This window comes from Pecten maximus, chromosome 8, assembly GCF_902652985.1.
Source record: "Pecten maximus chromosome 8, xPecMax1.1, whole genome shotgun sequence".
Classification (NCBI taxonomy): Eukaryota; Metazoa; Mollusca; class Bivalvia; order Pectinida; family Pectinidae; genus Pecten; species Pecten maximus.
Window position 1 is genome coordinate 5,370,123 of NC_047022.1, and position 21,239 is coordinate 5,391,361.

Here is a 21,239-nt window from a genome sequence, read left to right on the forward strand (position 1 = left end):
TAAGTATCATAATCAAACCCTTAAACTCGCTTAACTTGAATATTTGAATACTCAAAGTTTTATCACAATACCAAGAAAAATCATTTTGAAACAACAAAGGAGAAATTTCTATCGATTTTTCCCCGTTATGACAATATTCACATGATCGGTTTGGTATTGTTGTTTTCAATGTATTAGGTCAATTAAAGCAAAAGTGTCAAGAAACATTTCGTAAAATTAACATATCAATTAATTTTCTTTTTCAACACTAGAAAATGCAGTGGAGTTCTTCTCTTGGCTTGGGCGTTACGGTTGCCATGACGATGATATCGCTGTCGGTGGTGACAAGTTTGGACTTCACGTATCACAGGCAGCCTGCCATGGCCTCATTCTTACAGAACTTGAGTGTGAACTATCCTGATATCACCCACCTCTACAGCATTGGCCGCAGTGTGGAAGGTTTGTATAGCAAGGCATAGTATCAACCTGTGTATACCGACCCCTATAGTATTAGCTGCAGTGTGGAAGGTTTGTACCAGGGCATATCATAAACCTGTGTATACCGACCCCTATAGTATAAGGCTGCAGCGTGGAAGGTTTGTATCAGTACATATCAAAAACTTTTGTAATATGACTTGAGTGTTTGCTTTATTCTCATTGGCCCACTTCATGTTTTCCTCTCCAGCACCTGTTTGTGAGTAGACCTGTTCGTGCTAAAAATAACTCGACTGGGAAATTCCCTTCACATTGCCGACCGGTTCGTGCTATTTTTAGCACGAACAGTTCTGCAATCTTTGCTTCCCTGTTGTCCAATCGCGCAACACTGCTGTCGCTGCGAAATTATTTAGGCAATATTTGGGTGCCAAAGGTCAGTCATCGGACTTCGAACATTATAGTAAATTAATAATTAATTGTTATTCATTTGTTTTATTTGGTCATATTACAAAGCAGTTATAGGTTTACCCTCCGTCTGTCTGTCTGTCTGTCCGTCCGTCCGTCCGTCCGTCCGTCACGCAATAGTTGTCCGGACAACTCCTTCTAAAGTATTGCTCTGATTTTAACGAAACTTGGTATACATCATCAGTATAACATGTAGTTGTGCATCCCACATTTTTTTTCTCAAAAATTCATTTTTCAAAATGGCTGCCAGCTTCTCATTGGCTGAGGCTTGTCCGGACAACTCCTCCTAAAGTACTACTCCGATTTTAATGAAATTTGCTATACATGATCAGTATAACATATAGTTATGCATCCTACATTTTGTTTTTTCGAAAAACCAATTTTCTGGCTGCCGGCTTCTCATTGGCTGAAGCTTGTCCGGACAACTCCTCCTAAAGTACTACTCAGATTTTAATGAAATTTGGTATACATGATCAGTATAACATGTAGTTGTGCATCCTACATTTTGTTTTTTCGATAAACCAATTTTCAAAATGGCCGCCGACTTCTCATTGGTTGAGACTTGTCCGGACAACTCCTCCTAAAGTACTACTCCGATTTTAACGAAACTTGGTATACATGATCAGTATAACATGTAGTTGTGCATCCCACATTTTTTTTTTCAAAAATTCATTTTCAAAATGGCTGCCGGCTTCTCATTGGTTGAGGCTTGTCCGGACAACTTCTCCTAAAGTACTACTCCGATTTTAATGAAACTTGGTATACATGATCAGTATAACATGTAGTTGTGCATCCCACATTTTTTCTTTCGAAAAACCAATTTTCAAAATGGCCGCCGACTTCTCATTGGTTGAGACTTGTCCGGACAACTCCTCCTAAAGTACTACTCCGATTTTAACGAAACTTGGTATACATGATCAGTCTAACATGTAGTTGTGCATCCCGTATTATTTTTCTTCAAAAATTCATTTTACAAAATGGCTGCTGGCTTCTCATTGGTTGAGGCGTGTCCGGACAATCCTAAAGTACTACTCCGATTTTAACGAAACTTGGTATACGTGATCAGTATAACACATAGTTTAAAAAATGGGAAATAAATAGTTGCACTCCTGGTTCAGGCAGGGGACTTTGTATTGCTGTTGCAATACTATCCATCCTTGTTGCATTTTGTTTTCGGTGTACACGAGACTATACGGACCTGGGCAAGAGTTTGTTCATCGAGGCCTTCGATGAACAAACTCTTGCCCAGGTCCGTATAGTCTCGTGTACACCGAAAACAAAATGCAATAATTGTATAGTGTATACCGACCCCTATAGTATAAGCCGCAGTGTGGAAGGTTTGTACCAGTACATATTATAAACCTGTGTATACCGACCCCTATAGTATTAGCCACAGTGTGGAAGGTTTGTACCAGTACATATTATAAACCTGTGTATACCGACCCCTATAGTATTAGCCACAGTGTGGAAGGTTTGTACCAGTGCATATCATAAACCTGTGTATACCGACCCCTATAGTATTAGCCGCAGTGTGGAAGGTTTGTACCAGTGCATATCATAAACCTGTGTATACCGACCCCTATAGTATAAGCTGCAGTGTGGAAGGTTTGTACCAGTGCATATCATAAACCTGTGTATACCCACCCCGATAGTATTAGCCGCAGTGTGGAAGGTTTGTATAGCAGGGCATATTATAAACCTGTGTATACTGACCACCTACAGTATCAATCATTTATCAGTATATATTCCAAAACAACTGTGTATATCGACCACCTACAGAACGTACTGTTTATCAGTACATAAAATATAAACCTGTCTATACTGACCACCTACAGTATCAACTGTTTATCAGTACATACAATATAAACCTGTGTATACTGACCACCTACAGTATCAACTGTTTATCAGTATATATACTATAAACCTGTATATACTGACCACCTACAGTATCAACTGTTTATCAGTATATATACTGTAAACCTGTGTATACTGACCACCTACAGTATCAACTGTTATCAGTATATATACTATAAACCTGTGTATACTGACCACCTACAGTATCAACTGTTTATCAGTATATAAAATATAAACCTGTGTATACTGACCACCTACAGTATCAACTGTTTATCAGTATATATACTATAAACCTGTGTATACTGACCACCTACAGTATCAACTATGTATCAGTATATAAACTATAAACCTGTGTATACTGACCACCTACAGTATCAACTATGTATCAGTATATAAACTATAAACCTGTGTATACCGACCACCTACAGTATCAACTATTTATCAGTATATATACTGTAAACCTGTGTATACTGACCACCTACAGTATCCACTATTTATCAGTATATAAACTATAAACCTGTGTATACCGACCCACCTACAGTATCAACTATTTATCAGTATATATACTATAAACCTGTGTATACTGACCACCTACAGTATCAACTGTTTATCAGTATATATATACTATAAACCTGTTTATACCAACCGCCTACGATACTGACTGAAGTGTCGGATTAATTCAGCTGTATATACTGTAAACCTTTGTATAATGACCACCTACAATATTGGCCACGGTATGGAGGGTTTGTATACCAGTATATACTATAAACCTTTGTATAATGACTGCATAATATTTTGGCCGCGGTATGGAGGGATTAAATTGCAAAACTGCATAAAACTTTGGCTGCAGTGTGGAGGTTCTGTCTATAAGGACCACCTGCAGTATTGGCTGCAGTGTGGAAGGTTTGTATACCAGTATGTACTATTAACCTGTGTATAACGACCACCTACAATATTGACAACATTTTTGATGTGATTACAAGAACATGTAAATACAAAAAAAAAAAGGTTTTTACAAGTACATAATTAATTTTACATTGTTTGTACGCAGAATGCGGCTTTCTGATTCGTTGAGAATTTTTTTTTATACCACTATGAAAAAAATTCCGAGAATGGCGCAAAAAATGTGACGTCACAATACGACAATTGATGTTGCGTATTGATTTGAGAAAAAGAATCCCATATAAAACCAGTAAAATTGTACATAAAGCATGTTTTAAATTAGAAAATTATTTTCAAAAATTAATTATTAGCGTTGATGTTAATTATTTTTTAGTTTCATAAGGGTATGAACAAATTTTTGTTTGCAAACTGTATGAATCTGCGTAAAAATTGACATCAATGCTTAAATAGTCTAAACCTGTGTAAAATGGATTCAACTCAAATTCCATATGTTGTTTCCCTTGGTTCTTAGTTGTGCAAGATCTATTTAGAGACCAATTTGGAAACAAAATGGCCAACAGGTGGCCATCTTTGATTCTAACAGTTGAAGTTTGTTATCTGTATTCTCCAAAAACACCCAATTGATTTTCCCAAATTCTGCATGTTCATCATTTTTTGGGAAATAGAGTTTGTCAATAAAGCATGTTGATGGAAAAAGTTACTGAGAAAACAATATAAAAGAACAGAAAAGTTCAAACTTGGAAAGATCTAATGAAGATTATATAGTAGTAGGGCATATCCCTCTGAGATCTGGTTGTTTTGTATTAACAGAAGTATTGACCAGAAGTCTGCGTTTCCTACCATATTGTTTCTATTTGTGATGTTCTTCTTTATAGGTCGTGACCTCTGGGTATTAGCCGTTGGAAAGAACCCTAAAAGTCATGTGACGCTGAGACCAAATGTGAAGTATGTTGGTAACATGCATGGCAATGAGGTAAAAATGATCAATGACAAACATTTTAAAGATCCTGATTGATGCCCTCTAACGTACATGCTAATTCCTGTATACGATAATTACATCCATCCCCATTCAGTAAACTGGTGTGTCATAGTAATCCCATGGTGTGTCTGAGTGTACATGTGTCTGTCTGTATGTCCAAGATATCTCATTATCCGACAGATTTACTACTGTAAAAGTTGGGAATATCAGGTCACCTTACTAGCTCAGACTAGCGGGAATTTCAATTTAGCCTAGTGGTAGGATGTTTGCCTTGTGAGCGAATGGTCGCTAGTTCGAACCCCAGTGTAGGGCAGGATATTTTTCATTACTACTTCCTATTATAGATTCGGTGCCGTTGACCGCTCCAAGTGAAAGCTATAGTATTCTCTATGTATACACTATATCCCTGGACAGATTTAGTCTGTATGCACACCATAACATCAGACCATCAAATTCTATACGATAAGATTTTAGTTGTCAATCAATTAAGATTAAAGGTCAAAGGTCGCACTTGACCAACATTCAAAGTAAAAAGCTTATCAGGTATGTTTAAGATAGCTGATGAAGCCTTGGGCAAATTTATCATTTATTTTATTGCTGAGGAGGGTGATGGTATACCAGTATCTATGATAGCCCGCACTTTATTTGCTTTTATCATGTTGAAGTCGTGTACGATTATTTTACTAATGCTTGTAATTTGTCCCCAGTCATAAATTTTGGAGAAACATGGTAAAGAGATAAAAAAAAGATACTGAGCCATTGTCTGTGCCTATAATGACTGCTCGGATACCAATAAATTCTGGCCTCTATAGACAGGTTGTTGTGTAGTTGAACTGGATTACTCAGATACACATTAAATCTGGCCTCTATAGACAGGTAGTTGTGTAGCAGAACTGGACTGCTTAGAGACCAATATCATCTGGCCTCTATAGACAGGTAGTTGTGTAGCAATACTGGACTGCTCAGAGACCAATAAAATTTTACCTCTTTAGACAGGTAGTTGTGTAACGGAACTGATCTTCTCAGAGACCAATATAATCTGGCCTCTATAGACAGGTAGTTGTGTAACGGAACTGAACTTCTCAGAGACTAATATAATCTGGCCTCTATAGGCAGGTAGTTGTGTAGTGGAACTGGACTGCTCAGAGACCAACAAAATCTGGCCTCTATAGACAGGTAGTTATGTAGCGGAGCTTGACTGCTCAGAGACCAACAAAATCTGGCCTCTATAGACAGGTAGTTATGTAGCGGAGCTTGACTGCTCAGAGACCAACAAAATCTGGCCTCTATAGACAGGTAGTTATGTAGCGGAGCTTGACTGCTCAGAGATCAATAAAATCTGGCCTCTATAGACAGGTAGTTGTGTACAGTGGACCCGCGATAATCCGGACGCCGATAGTCCGGAAAACTCACAGTCCGGACGGAAATGCACGGGAACGGATTTCCGTAACGTTATTTGTACTCACCAGTCCGGAAATTCGGATTCCGATTCCGGAAGCCCATTTTGGGAACGGAACGTACTTTTCATTAGTAAATTTCCCTCAATAATCCGGACGATTTTTTCACCACGAGGAGAAAAAAATGTCGGGGCAAGACACCCGTGTCGACAGCTGTACAGACTATCGCTTGACACTGTGCGTAGTCATAGCGACCGCTGCCAGGTCATAGCCCCGGGTGTTTACCTGTGTTACAATGTGTAGCTTTTGTTTTTATAACGGTACATTGCTTTTTCTCCACGACCTATCCAATCTCAAATACATGTAATAAATTTATGATCGGTAATTAACATCATTAACACTTGTATTGGGTAAACACGGATATCGGCTTCGTAACACCGTTACGTGAAACGACGACTCATTGAAAGATGCATGCTATTAATTACATACACATTTACGTATTAAGCAGTGATCACAAGAACTGGGTTGATTACTCACAAATTTGTCAATAGTCGTCTGATACTTAACTAAGCGTCACATTGTTAAGTGAATACGGGTTTAATAATTATCGGACATCTTGGGTAGTTCTCGCTGGTGTCGCGTACTTTTAAATAGATAGCTTGGGGTTTCTGGTACGTAAAAATCATAAAAAAAACATGGACTGACGGTAAGTTGTAAAATCCGGGAATTTTATTTAAGGTATTTAACGTTTGTAATTTCTACTTGTTTGTGAACCTCCGGGACGTGACACATGTGTGTTGTTTGTAGGTCACATATGCCCGCTATAAATAAAACAACTTTCACTTTACATGTTCTTTTAAAAACATAGTTTATTTTTTACTTTCTACAAAACAAATCAAGAATCATATCAGAAACATAAGTATATTTATTGTTAAAAAGTCTGACAATTAGACGTGTTTATGAAACGTCCCGGATTGTATATAATCAAGGGAGATAACTCTTACACGACAATTTTTTTGACCTGGTACACGAAATTCGGCAGTCCGGAAAACTCGTAATCCGGACGGTTTGGACTGGGAACGAAGGTGTTCGGATTATCGAGGGTCCACTGTAGTTGAACTGGATTACTCAGATACACATTAAATCTGGCCTCTATAGACAGGTAGTTGTGTAGCGGAACTGGACTGCTCAGAGACCAATAAAATCTGGCCTCTATAGACAGGTCGTTATGTAGCGGAGCTTGACTGCTCACAGATCAATCAAATCTGGCCTCTATAGACAGGTAGCTATGTAGCAGAACTAGGCTTAGTTGAACATTTAAGTTCAGAGGACCCAGGTTTGAGTCCCAATCTGGCCTTTGCCTTTTTCCTCTCCTGTTACATTTGCTGCCCAGCTTAATACCCACAGAGGTGATATATTTCTTGTGTGTCTTTGGGGACTTTGTTGAATGAGGGAGGAATGTAGCGGAACTGGACTGGGATGAACGCCACTGGCCAGGTAGTCTAAAAGGTTAGACCATCCGTCAAGAATTCGGAGGTCCCAGGTTCGAGTCCCTGTCTGGTCGTTGCATTTTTCCTCTCCTGTTATATTTTTTTTATACAGGTCTGAGCTGATAGTCTAGTCAACAGGATTGTTCTGCCAAGTCATATAATGACGTCATTACTGAAACACTACATGGTCTATAGAATGAGGAAAAATAAATGTTCAATGTAAATTCACAGTGTATCCGGTATGTTTCAATCATTATAGGTAAATATTTTATTTAAACTTCAGCCACCAGTGTCAGCTTTTGGTTTACAGAATTTATAGAAGAAATAGTAGAAATGTTATCCCCTACTCCTTCAATGGACAAGGCCCGCTGTAAAGAACCCAGATTTGATATGCATAAATGTATTTTCATATAACATGTATTCCTGTTTTTGTTGCCAGCCCATTGGCAGGGAGATGTTGCTGCATTTGATTGAGGAGTTTGTGATGAATTACGCCAGCAACAGTACACTGCGATCCTTCCTCGACAGCACACTGGTACACATCCTCCCAACAATGAATCCGGATGGATTTGAGGCATCTTACGAAGGAAACTGTTCTGGAAGTTACGGAAGGTCCGTAAAATGATGGTCAAGGTTACAGTTAAAACTAAGGTTTCATTTGACCTACCTAATAAAACTTAACACATCTTTGCTATACATGTACAGAGGGAGCACATATATTATATCAACTAATTATAAGATCTAATTACGGTAATCATTAAAATAATTGTTACGGGTAAAAAGCATTATCGTTACAAATTAAACGGTACCTTTGGTTATACAATGTATTTTCATGTAAAAAAAAAAAAAATGAAAAAATCTCGGCCATGCTTCAAGATATGTTGGTGAAAGTTGGTATGTAACTTCAGTATGAGTAGCTACAGATCATGTTCGAGTTTCAGGGTTTTTGGGTAAAGATCACTGTTGCTACTTTTAGTTAAGAGCGTTAGGGGACATATATTACTTTAGTAATACCCAGCATGCTTTTTTGATTCATCTGTTTTGTTGTTTTTTTTCTGTTTTCTTACCTTCCTGGATTTTTGTGTCTACCCTATACTTTTTAAACGAACATTAATGTTCGGTTATTGCCATCAAGAACTGGGCTGAGAAATACGACCATATTTGGTAACCACATTCACCAATACGCCATCTACTGTCTGTTTCAATGAAATATGGCTGCCCCCATTGCCTTACGCTTCAAATAATTTACCTGCAAAAACATCTTCGTTTTATATAGTAGTTTTACCGAAAATGTTTAAATATATTCAGTAGATGTTTTCAAGATGCATACAATTTGAGAAATGCATAACGCTAGCGAAATGTTAAGACTAAATGTACCTGAACTTTGCGAATAACTCCAGGTCAATATATTTATGTAAACAACTATTGCGCAGGCGCATTCGTCTCCGGATGTTTAGAAAGTTTTGCTCTTCCGTGTTCATTCCAAAACGGCTGACAGTATAGCACAGGTCAGCAACTATGTCTGCAATTTACTTAAATGTGTAATATGTATATTCTAGAATGTTACATCATTATCAACTAGGTGTGTATTTCTATAATTTAGAGAAAGAAATATATCAATAACGGCATACGAGACGATACATTGTATCATACTATAGGTTACTGTACGTGTTAACGGTGTTTGCGAGAAAGAACTGTACATATGTATAGACTTACAATTAGGTGGCATTTGGGGTCAGGGTGACTGGTCATAGCGTTAACGTTGTCATCGATTTCCATATACCAATTTCCTTCGACGAAAATGACCAATAAATCAAATGCAAATGATAATATCTTGTTATGATACTTGGAACGTATTTACTGTTGTAAGGGAGGTAACTGCAAGATTACGGAAATCAAAAGTTAAACCAATTTGATTGGTCGATTCTTCCATGACTTTGGCAGGGGGTTTACAATCGAAGTGACAGATAATTACGGCAATATTCAGATGATATCAACAATAACATATTTGGATACGTGTGGTTGGCAGTTGTCATGTTTAAAATGAACAATTATATAGCTTGTTTTTATTTCGGCAAAGACGAGAATATTTACTAAAACGGACCACACGTGAAGCGGACTTGGAAATACCGAAACGAAAAAAAATGGGGCTTACTTATAATATAAACTGGCATTATTTTCAGAGGATTGACCAAAATATATGTTCTGCAGTGCCTGGTTGTATCATATATAAAATATTAGAGGTTTATTTGACCGAATTTTAAATCAATTATTCATTTGCGAATCGCGGCCCGATTGTCGTTAGAGTTGAATTACCGAAAATGGCCGATAGTGGACCCAAAATCGATATTTTTACGAGAATTTTTTTTTTCATTTACCTTGAAGTATTTTGAAATAATTTGCAAAATACCGAATTCACGACCAAATTTTCGATTGTGACGAACTACTGAGACGGTGTTAAGTTCATGTTAGTCAATCTGATTAAAATCAGCTGTTACATGGCTACGTTTACTATGCACTACGTCTACTAGGTAAAAAATTTTTAAAGACGGAAATCCGGATTATCTAAAAACAAATGCAAAAATACTTGTGATATTCACTTAATTTGATATTCGGCCGTTAATTATTATCTGTAGTTTTATAACTTCTGATATATTGTGATTGATACTCTATATAATATTGCTGTGGAACTTGTGTTATTTTTCAAACAAATTCATATTAATAATTTGTTAATTTAGAATTTTCATCAAGTCATGATCAAGACTTGAAATTCTCACTATACCATACTTCAAACACGGAGTAATCGATGCATTGATAAACTGAAAATTGAAGTCAAGCAAATGAGTTAATAAAATGTATTTACCTTAAATATTTTTTCAATATACAACAAATGTTCAGATGACTATTTGTGCCATGCTGTTACAAGATTCAGTTACAATTCTAAAATTGAATTAGTATGTAAATATATGTTATCCTGTCAATATCCACAAAGCGAGTGTAGTCTACTGTACTCAAAGTCATGCCAGTAGATAGCGGTACACATACTTACAGCTTACATCTAGTGCTTACTTGTGTGAATTATAAATCAATAACAAAATTGTTCATATATTTCTATATATGACTTCACAAATTATGTTGTGTCTGAAGATCTGAATGAAGTGAATAAACGATGTATCAAATTATTTTTATGAAATACAGTGGAACCTCTATAAACCGAACATGCATGGGACATAGCTATTTGTTCGGTTTATAGAGGGTTCGGTTTGGAGAAGTTGATCGAAAAATGACCGGTCAAATTCCGGATATAATTGGTTGGACGATGTTTTATTAGAATGCACCCGATTACAAAACGGCACGTACATACTTAGACAATTTGGATTGTCTGAATAATATGCATATTATGAAAGTTAATCAATGTTTATATTGCAGAATATATAAGAAAGGCAAATGACTATAACAATAGTTTTAAATAGTATTTTCACATGTACAACTACACTTTACGATCGGCCTACATTTTGTTACATCCGGTGAAGCTTCGTCATGTGGATGGGGCCAATAGTCCGATACGGAATATTTTACACATCAAATAATATTAAAGGGTGTGAAGATGTTTTGTTTCAATATCAATTACAATTGATCAGATGATACTGGTCGTATTTCCGACATCGCTGTTGTCTAAAAAAATATCACGGGCTTCTTTACGAAAACAACCCCTTTTGGGCCTCATTTAAATTAAATGCGAAACTCAGGCTTCTAGCTCTACTTGCATTGAGAAGATAAACGAACCGACGCGCTTCAATGAAGTGTGGCATTGTTTCATAAGTGTCGTGTTGATTATACACTAGGCCTTCCGTCATAATGCCCCCTTGGGGTATATATTGGATACCTGTACAAAACACCTACGTAGGTCCCGAGACAATAAGGCTTCACACAATACCCGTCACAGTTGTTGTTTCACGGTTGACTGGCCTGACCTCGTGTCATAATCGCTCAGGTAAGGCCGGTTTTCAGAAGTAATTTTTGGTATATTTTAACAGGAACCGGACACAAAATCAGTCCGGTGTTCGGAATTCAGAGGGATCGGTATTTGGAAGTTTTTAATACTATAATAAAGAAGGACCAATTCCGTACAATGACAATTCGTTCGGTATTCAGAGGTGTTCGGTTTTTAGAAGGTTCGGTTTTCGGAAGTTGCACTGTATTCAAGTCACAGATCATTCTCTTTTAAAAATATTGATTTCAGGTCCATTTTGGTAATTCAACTATGACGGCAATCAGGCCTCGAATGGTGAATAATTACAAAAATTTTAAATATGTCTCGGTCAAATAAACCCCTAATATTTTACATATGATTAATTTTGACATTGGAGAGCATATAATTGTGTCCATTCTCTAATATAAGCACTGGTAGAAAGTACAGAATAGAGCTTCATAAATATATTATCAAAATTACTAATTACCCCAATAAATATAACATTTTACATAAACCTCCTATGACTGATGGTGAACTTAAACTTGCAAATCTCCTGTGTCATTCCAATTTTGATATGTGTAAATATATACACGTACGGTATATATATAGATATAGATATGGAATGATTCACAAATTTGCACACAGTTATGGAATCTTATAACACCCCCCGAAAACTGTTCTCTCCACATAAAGGATGTGATTTGTGCAATAACATTGCTGAACTGTGTGGTTCACTATGATTGGATGATCAACATTGGAAAGGGACAATAAATAGGGAATGTGTCATCCCATCGAATGGACTGTAACCGTTATCAGCTTTGAAGTTGAAAATGAAGCTTGAAGTTTTCTTTTCCTGTTTGCTGAATTATTTGATGAAGATAGTCTTTGTATGGTTGTTATTCTTTATCACATTGTGTACAATACTGTAATTATACCAGAAGTATATCTTCTCATATAAAGATTTATTAACATCAAAGGATTCCTGAACAAAAGGAGTCAAGTTTTTTGTTTTGAAGTACCATACATGCTTGAGTACAGTTTCAATAGGATACATTCCTAATCCGAGCCTTGATTAGCAGCTCTGGTTTTGGTTTTCAGTAGTTCTTTATGTGTGTTTCATCATATTAAGTTGAAATATGCTAAACTTACGATGGAACTAGCCTAAATTTAGTGCATATTAGAAGTTGGCATCAATAAGGTCACAGAGTCCTGGCTGTATTATAACTGATGATGCCTTCCCGAAAGAAAGACATATTTTATTTTCATCCATCCAAGATAGATCAACAAACTTCCAATTTCAATTAGGACCTTACAGAAACATGCATGTGTTCAATCATATCAGAACAGCTGCAAACATTTCAAATTATTTGCAATTAATTCCTAAACCAATATCAGTAAATTTATCGACTTTAAACTTAGAAGATTACTGATTTTGCATTAAACAATAATGTTCGTTTACAGTACTTCCAGTACTTTGATTATTAATTGCAATTTGCAACTACAAAAATGTATCTGGGGGGGGGGGGGGGGGGGGGGGGGAAGCATCGTGAGGTCATCAACATTCTGGTGCGGGTGATAGGGGATGTTATCCCTTGCCCTTTATCCACAAGTTATTGATAATCATATTTATATGTTACAGAGCAAATGGCAACATGTATGACCTGAATCGTAATTTCCCCGATGAGTTTGAATTTAATGACATGGAACAACAACCAGAGACCAAGGCTATCATCAGTTGGCTGTCACAATACCAGTTCATCCTCTCGGCAAATCTTCATGGAGGGGCGATGGTGGTCAACTACCCCTACGATAATTACCCTGGAGGTGAGGTATCAGAATGATGGTTTCTATATTGTGAATGGTTGATGATGCCCTCCCTTGTTGTAAATGAATAACCTTGACCTTCATTCAAGGTCACATGGGTCAAAATGGCTGAAATCTTTAAACAACTTCTTCCCAATAACCAAGAGGCCCAGGGACTTGATATCTGTCAAACAGTGAACCCTGCCTATTTTGAAAGGGTTTGTTTGTTTGTTTGTGTATTGGGTTTACCACCCTGTGAACAGTCATGGTCACTTTCAGATGTGGTCTCCTTGTAGTAGCTGTTGGCATAAGTTTGTACATTCAATATCACTTAAACTATTTCTATCATTAAATTCACAAATCATAGGGATAATGTGTAATGTAGCATACAGCCTTAAATCAAAACACAAATCATAGGTATATTGCGTCATGTAGCATACAGCCTTAAGTCCAATCACAAATCACAGGTGTAATGTAGCATACAGCCTTAAATCAAAACACAAATCATAGGTATAGCATACAGCCTTAAATCAAAACACAAATCATAGGTATATTGTGTAATGTGGTATACGGCCTTAAGTCCAATCACAAATCACAGGTGTAATGTAGCATACAGCCTTAAATCAAAACATAAATCATAGGTATATTGTGTAATGTAGTATACAGCCTTAAATCAAAACACAAATCATAGGTATATTGTGTAATGTGGTATACAGCCTTAAATCAAAACACAAATCATAGGTATATTGTGTAATGTAGCATACAGCCTTAAATCAAAACACAAATCATAGGTATAATGTGTAATGGAGCATACAGCCTTAAGTCGAATCACAAATCACAGGTATAATGTGTAATGGAGCATACAGCCTTAAATAATAGCCACAAATCATAGGTATATTGTGTAATGTGGTATACAGCCTTAAATCAAAACACAAATCATAGGTATATTGTGTAATGTGGTATACAGCCTTAAATCAAAACACAAATCATAGGTATAATGTGTAATGGAGCATACAGCCTTAAGTCGAATCACAAATCACAGGTATAATGTGTAATGGAGCATACAGCCTTAAATAATAGCCACAAATCAAAATCACAAATGTAATGTGTAATGTAGCATACAGCCTTAAATCATATCATAAATCACAGGTATGATGTGAAAGGTAGCATACAGCCTTAAATTAAACAATGGTTAAAATTTTTAGAGTCTATACATATAATTTTGTCAATTGATGTTGCAGCATCTCAGTCTTTTGCGACGAAGTTGGTACCTTGCCCGGATGATGATATTTTCCAGCACGTTTCTAGGGTTTATAGCTTTTCCCATCATCGCATGTACCAAGGAGACTTCTGTGGGGAGACTTTTGTCGACGGAATCACAAATGGAGCCATGTGGTACCCAATGAGAGGTACAAAATTCTGGAAAGTGCAAGCATTGACAAGTACATACATTCTGATTTCAAAATGTATGATTGTTGTTAAGCTTTCAAAATTCACCATGATGCAGTTGAGACAGTTATCTTAACATTTAATTTTCAGCAATGGCCTATTCAAATCGCCCTTTTGTCTGCGGTCCGAGTTCTGTTCTTCTGACCGTAAACATTTCTTGTTACCGCTATTTCTGAGAAAATAGACGGCCATTTTGAATTTTGTTTCAACTTTTTCTCACAAAAGTGCTCTATTGATCTTCCTCAGATTTTATAATTTTTATGTAGGTTCCCCATTGTCCCTTGTTTTGCTTATTGAATTTTCGTACATATTGGAAACAAAAAGACCCAACAAGTGGCCATCTTGAATTTTGACAGGTTGAAGTTTACTGATTTTTGTCAGAATGCTGTCAGAAAGTTTTTGATGGACCTTTTTTCTGATGTAGGTTCCCCATTGTCCATAGATGTACATATCGAATTTGATGACTGATCGTAAAAAAACAAAATGGCCGACAGGAGCACTTGACTACTTTCCAAAAAGCTGGTTCACATATCTCGTGAACCCATCGACAGATTTATGTTATTGATGAAGAAGGTGGAGGTATATCTATGTGAGCTCAGGGTCACTTTGTTTTGATTATCAAATGATTAAGAGGAAAGGAGGGAAAAATAAAGAAAAGATCAATCTATCACAGGACAAAGATCCCTCTTGTTATTGTTAAAATTAAGTAAATTTAATATTTTCAAGACATGTGAAGAAAAAATGAAATGTTTTCCCATTTCAGGAGGAATGCAGGACTACAATTATATACATGGTGGGTGCCTAGAGGTTACTATTGAACAAGACTGCTGTAAATATCCTCCACACAGAGAACTGCCAAATTTCTGGGAGGAGAACAGGGATGCCCTTATCAATTACCTGATGCTTGCCAATACCATGGGTACGCTGGTTACAAAACTTTCTCCTTGTCCAAAGTATTTGAATACAACTGAGCTTACCAGGTAGTTTTCCTCCAGCTGAACCAGAATACAGGGAATTTGTCCATCTGTCATCTGTCCACCTGTCCATCTGTCCAACTCACCTTCATTTCCAAACAATAATTTGAGTTCTTGTGAACCAAATCCACTTCCTCCTGAAGCTTCATGGAGTGCTGACTTTATAAATGGGTTGTTTGTGAATATCTTTAAAATTGAAAGTCAAGATCAAGTTTAGAAAAATGATCTCCAAACATATCCTCCTCTTCAGTACCCATTGGCCATATCAATTCAGTAAACTGCTTACTTACATAAAGGAGTTGTCTGGACAAAGGTCAAGGTCGCTGTTTGAGTTAAGGCTGTATGCCACCATAGTTTCTTTAACTCTTACCGTACTCACAACGACTACACATGTCACAAAATCGTGCCCTTGTATCCTTCATGACGACTACACACGTCGCAATTAACATGCCTTCCATCCTTTGTGACGACTCAAATCGTCGGAAAACATCGGGAAAGATGTTGATATTACTTGCTGGTTCAGCATAGTCATACGAAGGAATTGACACGGAAATTATGTTTTTAAGAAATATTAAGCTATGTAAATATTGTATTGATGAATTATTTTACGTACCAGAAGCATATTCGTTCATAAAGTTTGTCTATTTCAAATAATCTGCCGGTTCATGCCGGAGTGTTTACATAGCTACAAAATGGCGGCCTCAAATTTACTTTCGTTTTCTGCGATATTGTGGAGGAGTTAAACACAATAAAGCTATTAAAAAAGATAGAAGATATATATAATTGAGTAACATTTATCATCAAAATAATTAAGAAATATGTAAAATATTTTTATACAACGAAAAAACGATGTTTTGGCTGCGTGATTACTTGCACACGTGTGACACATGTGCTGATAAACATGTCATTTCCCGTGATTCTGCCTGGTGATTTCGCCGTATTTCAAAGGAAAAATTGGGTAAAAGAGTTTCTGTACTCAGAACTCGGTCCATACGATAATTTTAATTTAATATTAGGCATCACACAACAGTAAAATATCGTTTTATCGACGTCTGATGTAATAGCCATATGCTCCAATGTACAAAGGACCTACCCAGCATTCACTTCCGGTAGCGACCGCGAAATTTGAATGAGTACGTAAAGAGTTATGGAGACAATGATTATGAAAATGATAACACCAATACATTGATAAAGTACATGTATACTGAAAATCCATCAATGTGACAGAAGGGGCATTTATTTCTTAAAAAATTAAAAAAAAAAAACCCACATAATTTGAGCTTAATTTCTCATATTACAGTTAGGTACATTATATACACGATGGTCCGGCCTCACACTCTATAAAACATTCACAGGTGTTCGGGGATTGATAAAGACGGCAGGCGGGACACCAGTGGAGGGAGCAGAACTTAGCATCCAAGGACGAGACAACATTAAGTTTAAGACTACAGCACATGGTGAATACTGGAGAATCCTTCTTCCTGGAAACTACAAAATAATGGTGAGTGATCTCCCTTTGATATTCCACTTCCTGGTAACTACAAAATTATGGTGAGTGATCTCCCTTTGATATCCTACTTCCTGGTAACTACAAAATTATGGTGAGTGATCTCCCTTTGATATTCCACTTCCTGGTAACTACAACATTATAGGTGAGTGATCTCCCTTTGATATCCTACTTCCTGGTAATACAACATACATTGGCATTTTTTCAATGACATAATTTCTAGAGTACTTAGGACAGTCAGATCTTGGCCATATGCACCTCGAGTGGGATGTGGGGACCAGGTAAATGTGCTGCTTCCTGTACCCATTTTTATGATGGACGTTTAACCACATGTCTGTGACAGCATTATTACATTCTTACTAAATAGTGACTGGTCAAAAGGCAGTTAGTTCTGTCATCATTTCTAGACTTTTCATCAGTGCATGGCCACATTTGTCCTATTACTTTATGTACATGAGCATAACAAATATTTTTACAATTTTGGAATATTACGTTTAATTGATGTTTTCTAATTTTACTTACCATATTTTGGCCCTACAGTAATAACTATCTACAGTAAATCACTTAGATTTCGGGAATATTTTTTTTCACAAACTTACCTCTTCAGACATATTGCGATTACATGATTTACAAACGCTAATCTCAAAATGACTTTAGAATCGCTAGTGATGAGATATTAGTGTCATTAACTCTATATGAACTGCTATATCAGTAACGGATAACTTGGCCGTCATCTAAATGTTTTAATTTTGTTCAAAAACTTGTGAAGGATTTGAATTTATGTTTGACTCTCCTTGCGTATTAAGGTGAAAATGAATCTCCATCAAAATAGAAGTGATTTACTGAAACCAATTAGTGTGTAAAGGCAATTTGTGTCAATTTCTGCCTTTTTCGGAATAGACATATAATATTATTTTGGCCCTGGATATTCCGCGACAGGTGGCGTTACTGGTCAAGATGAAGTATGTGATTGGTCAATGTAGCAGTAAATGCAAAATAAAATATATGCAGTTAAAAAAGAAACAAAGTTAAGATTGAATGCAAGCTGAATAAGTGGATTTATCTTTTCAAATGACACATCAATACAATTATATTCCTGATTCTAATGCAGTCATATTATCACCAAAAATGATTCAAACTGATATAATTTTGTTATCCATCCGTAAACGCATTAGTTCGTTGATTAATTTCACCAGCATTAAAACTATGCCGTTTATCTTTTTTTAAAGATATTTCTTGTTTAATTAGTTTATGTTAAAAATTTGGACTTTTCAGGTAAAGACTGCTGATTTTGGTGAGACCAACAGATCCTTCACGATACAACCAAATATGCCAACGAGGCTTGATATAGTCCTTAGCAGCACATCAGGGCAAATCAACTCAGGACAAATACTACACAGTTGTCTTTTCTTGTTGTCAAGTGCACTTGTTGTCATAGTGATGTTGTGATGAAAATATTATCCAATAGGATTCCTTGTTGTAAAATTACATACCAGCATATCTGTGATTTGTGCTTTTAGTCAGGGAGATTAATAATGAAATAATGGGGCTGACATGATTTTTAATGGGAAATAAATGGGATTTCTAAATACAGATTAACAGATTTTTAATGAATGATTAATGGGATTATTTTAATGCTAGCTGTATTTTAATGAAAATTTAATTACTAATTTTTCATGGGATTTTAAATGAAAAATAACAGGATGTATAACAAAAATTAACAAGGTTTTCATTTGAAATGGAAATATTTTCAATAGCAAATCATTCAGATTTAATGTGAAATTAATCAATTTTTAATTGTAAATAACTCATTTTTAATGGAATATTTCATTCAATTTAATTCGTCTGCATCAATTATCAGTGATTTTTACTAATTTGTTACTTTTGCCATCATAGAAAAATATGTGCCATTAATTAAGCTGAATTATTTGCTTCATTTCTGAATCCTTTATGGAATCAGACATTTACTCGTTATTAAGCTGGAAATATTTTATTCAAGAAAAATTATGTTAAAGTGAGGAGCCGTAGCAACAATCAAATTATGCATGTACTATACATTTTTATATGTGAGTTTACAGGTGAGAGTTAACAGATAACCCATTTGAATCAAATTCAGTTGAGTTGAGTATATATATCCTCAAACTTGAATGTCATTCAATGAGTCAATCAGTTGTGAAATAAACTTCACTCAAATGAGTCAATCAGTTGTGAATTATTAAACTTCACTCAAATGAGTCAGAGTGATGTGAATCAAACTTCACTCAAATGAGTCAATCAGTTGTGAATCAAACTTCACTCAAATGAGTCAAACAGTTTTGAATCTTCTACCTCCAACATGTGATCCAACCTTCATTTCTACCATTGTCTTCCATAATTCAGTAATTGTCTTCCAAAACTTGTTGATGTGAAAATTCATTATTGAAACAACAAAATGAATGTTAACCTATTCTAATCACCTTTTGTCCGTCGTCAAACGTCATGAATCATGGGTCCGTAAAAACAATTTACATTTTAGACTTCTTTTCAGAAACCCCTGGACCATACTCATTGAAACCTATGCTTCCAGGGTCAAAGATGTGCAACCAAAATTGTGAATTATATACCCTCCTTCCAAGGGCCTGGAGGGTTGTGTAAAAAAAAAATGGGTTAAATTGAATGAAATTACAAAAAACATCTTGTCAAGACCCAGATAAGGTAAAATAGAGTAAAAAAGTGTCTTAAGGTGCTTTACCAAAAGAATTAACAGTATGGAATGATGTTTGATGCACATAGCGGCCCTGACTGACCCTCAGGTGCAGGTGGGTGGGGCAAAAATTGGTCAAATCGACTGAATTATTTCAGAACTCAGGTGACTGTTAAGCCCCATGGGCCTTTTGTTTATGTACTGAAGATTTGATACAACATATTTCACTGTTTTTTTTTTTTATATTTTTATGTTACTGTGAATTTAGTCATTTTACATTGCTATATTTACATTTAGCACCACAGTCTTCCATTGTCTTAGTACTAATACGGGCTGCATCTATGAGCGTATAGATGCAGTCAAGATCACATGACGTAATTGTTATGTCATTTTGATCAACATCATGCAAATGCTTTGCTATGAGCTACGAATGAATCAAACGCAGGGAGGATAATGATTGAGAACAATTATGTTACTATGTTGAGTTTGCTTTCACGCTTTAAATCATAAACAAAAGCTCAGTTCTAAAACATATTGAAACTCAAAACTTTGGTTACTTGCTAACTTTTTATATATGTATATGCAATATGTTATGCAATTCAAAATAGAAATTGATGCTTTTAACTGTTTAAAGGGAGGTAATAACCTCTTTTGTCAAAAGCTACCAGAAAGTATTGTTAATCATCATCATACATTGTCAATTAGGTGTTGAACTCTGTAAAGCACTTGAAAATAATAGCCCATTGCTATGTTACAATGTAAAAACCCAATGTAGATTTCACAAAATGCAATAATATTCTCCAGTTAGAAATACATAGCAAGGAGTAATTTATAGCGAGTATAAAGTTCCACTCGTGTCTTTATTTACACCTACCACATGGCCTTTTTCTATTTCGAGAAAGTAAAAGCAGATTCGTAACTATGTGGGCACCTTTGTCAATCCATTCGGCTTTCTCTGTGAAGTTTACAAATTGAAATATTCATCAAAGTAATCTGAAGATTTCTGATATTTATTGGTCTTTTAAAAATCTGATATGGGCATTTAGTTGGCCCATATCAGATTTTTAAAAGGATGATAAAAACAGCAGAAATCTTAAGATTAAAATCGGAGTACAGTGTTGTAAAACCTGTAAACATATAAAGAGTAATTTTTACTCTATATAGAGTAAATTTTCCTGTATTAGAGTAAATTTTACTGTATATAGAGTAATTTTTACTGTAAATTTTTACTGTATATAGGGTAATTTTTACTGTAAATAGAGTAAATTTTACTGTAGAGTAATTTTTACCTACACAAGGGGTCAGGATGACATATAGTCATCGTACTTATCAGTAGTCGTCCGCCATC

The 21,239-nt window shown here is 35.9% G+C and overlaps 1 protein-coding gene across 2 annotated transcripts in view; it reads left to right on the top strand.

The window, feature by feature from the left end:
* LOC117333121 (carboxypeptidase M-like) overlaps positions 1-19,903 on the top strand; it is a 31,416-nt gene extending 11,513 nt beyond the window's left edge. For both annotated transcript variants that reach the window (XM_033892257.1, XM_033892258.1), the window contains exons 2-9: positions 252-438; positions 4,512-4,609; positions 7,942-8,114; positions 13,115-13,299; positions 14,520-14,687; positions 15,491-15,646; positions 17,057-17,202; positions 18,484-19,903. In XM_033892257.1, coding sequence (XP_033748148.1) covers positions 255-438; positions 4,512-4,609; positions 7,942-8,114; positions 13,115-13,299; positions 14,520-14,687; positions 15,491-15,646; positions 17,057-17,202; positions 18,484-18,657 — 1,284 coding nt within the window. In that variant the 5' untranslated portion in view covers positions 252-254 and the 3' untranslated portion in view covers positions 18,658-19,903. The remainder of the gene's footprint in view (positions 1-251; positions 439-4,511; positions 4,610-7,941; positions 8,115-13,114; positions 13,300-14,519; positions 14,688-15,490; positions 15,647-17,056; positions 17,203-18,483) is intronic.
* The last annotated feature ends 1,336 nt before the right edge of the window (positions 19,904-21,239 follow it).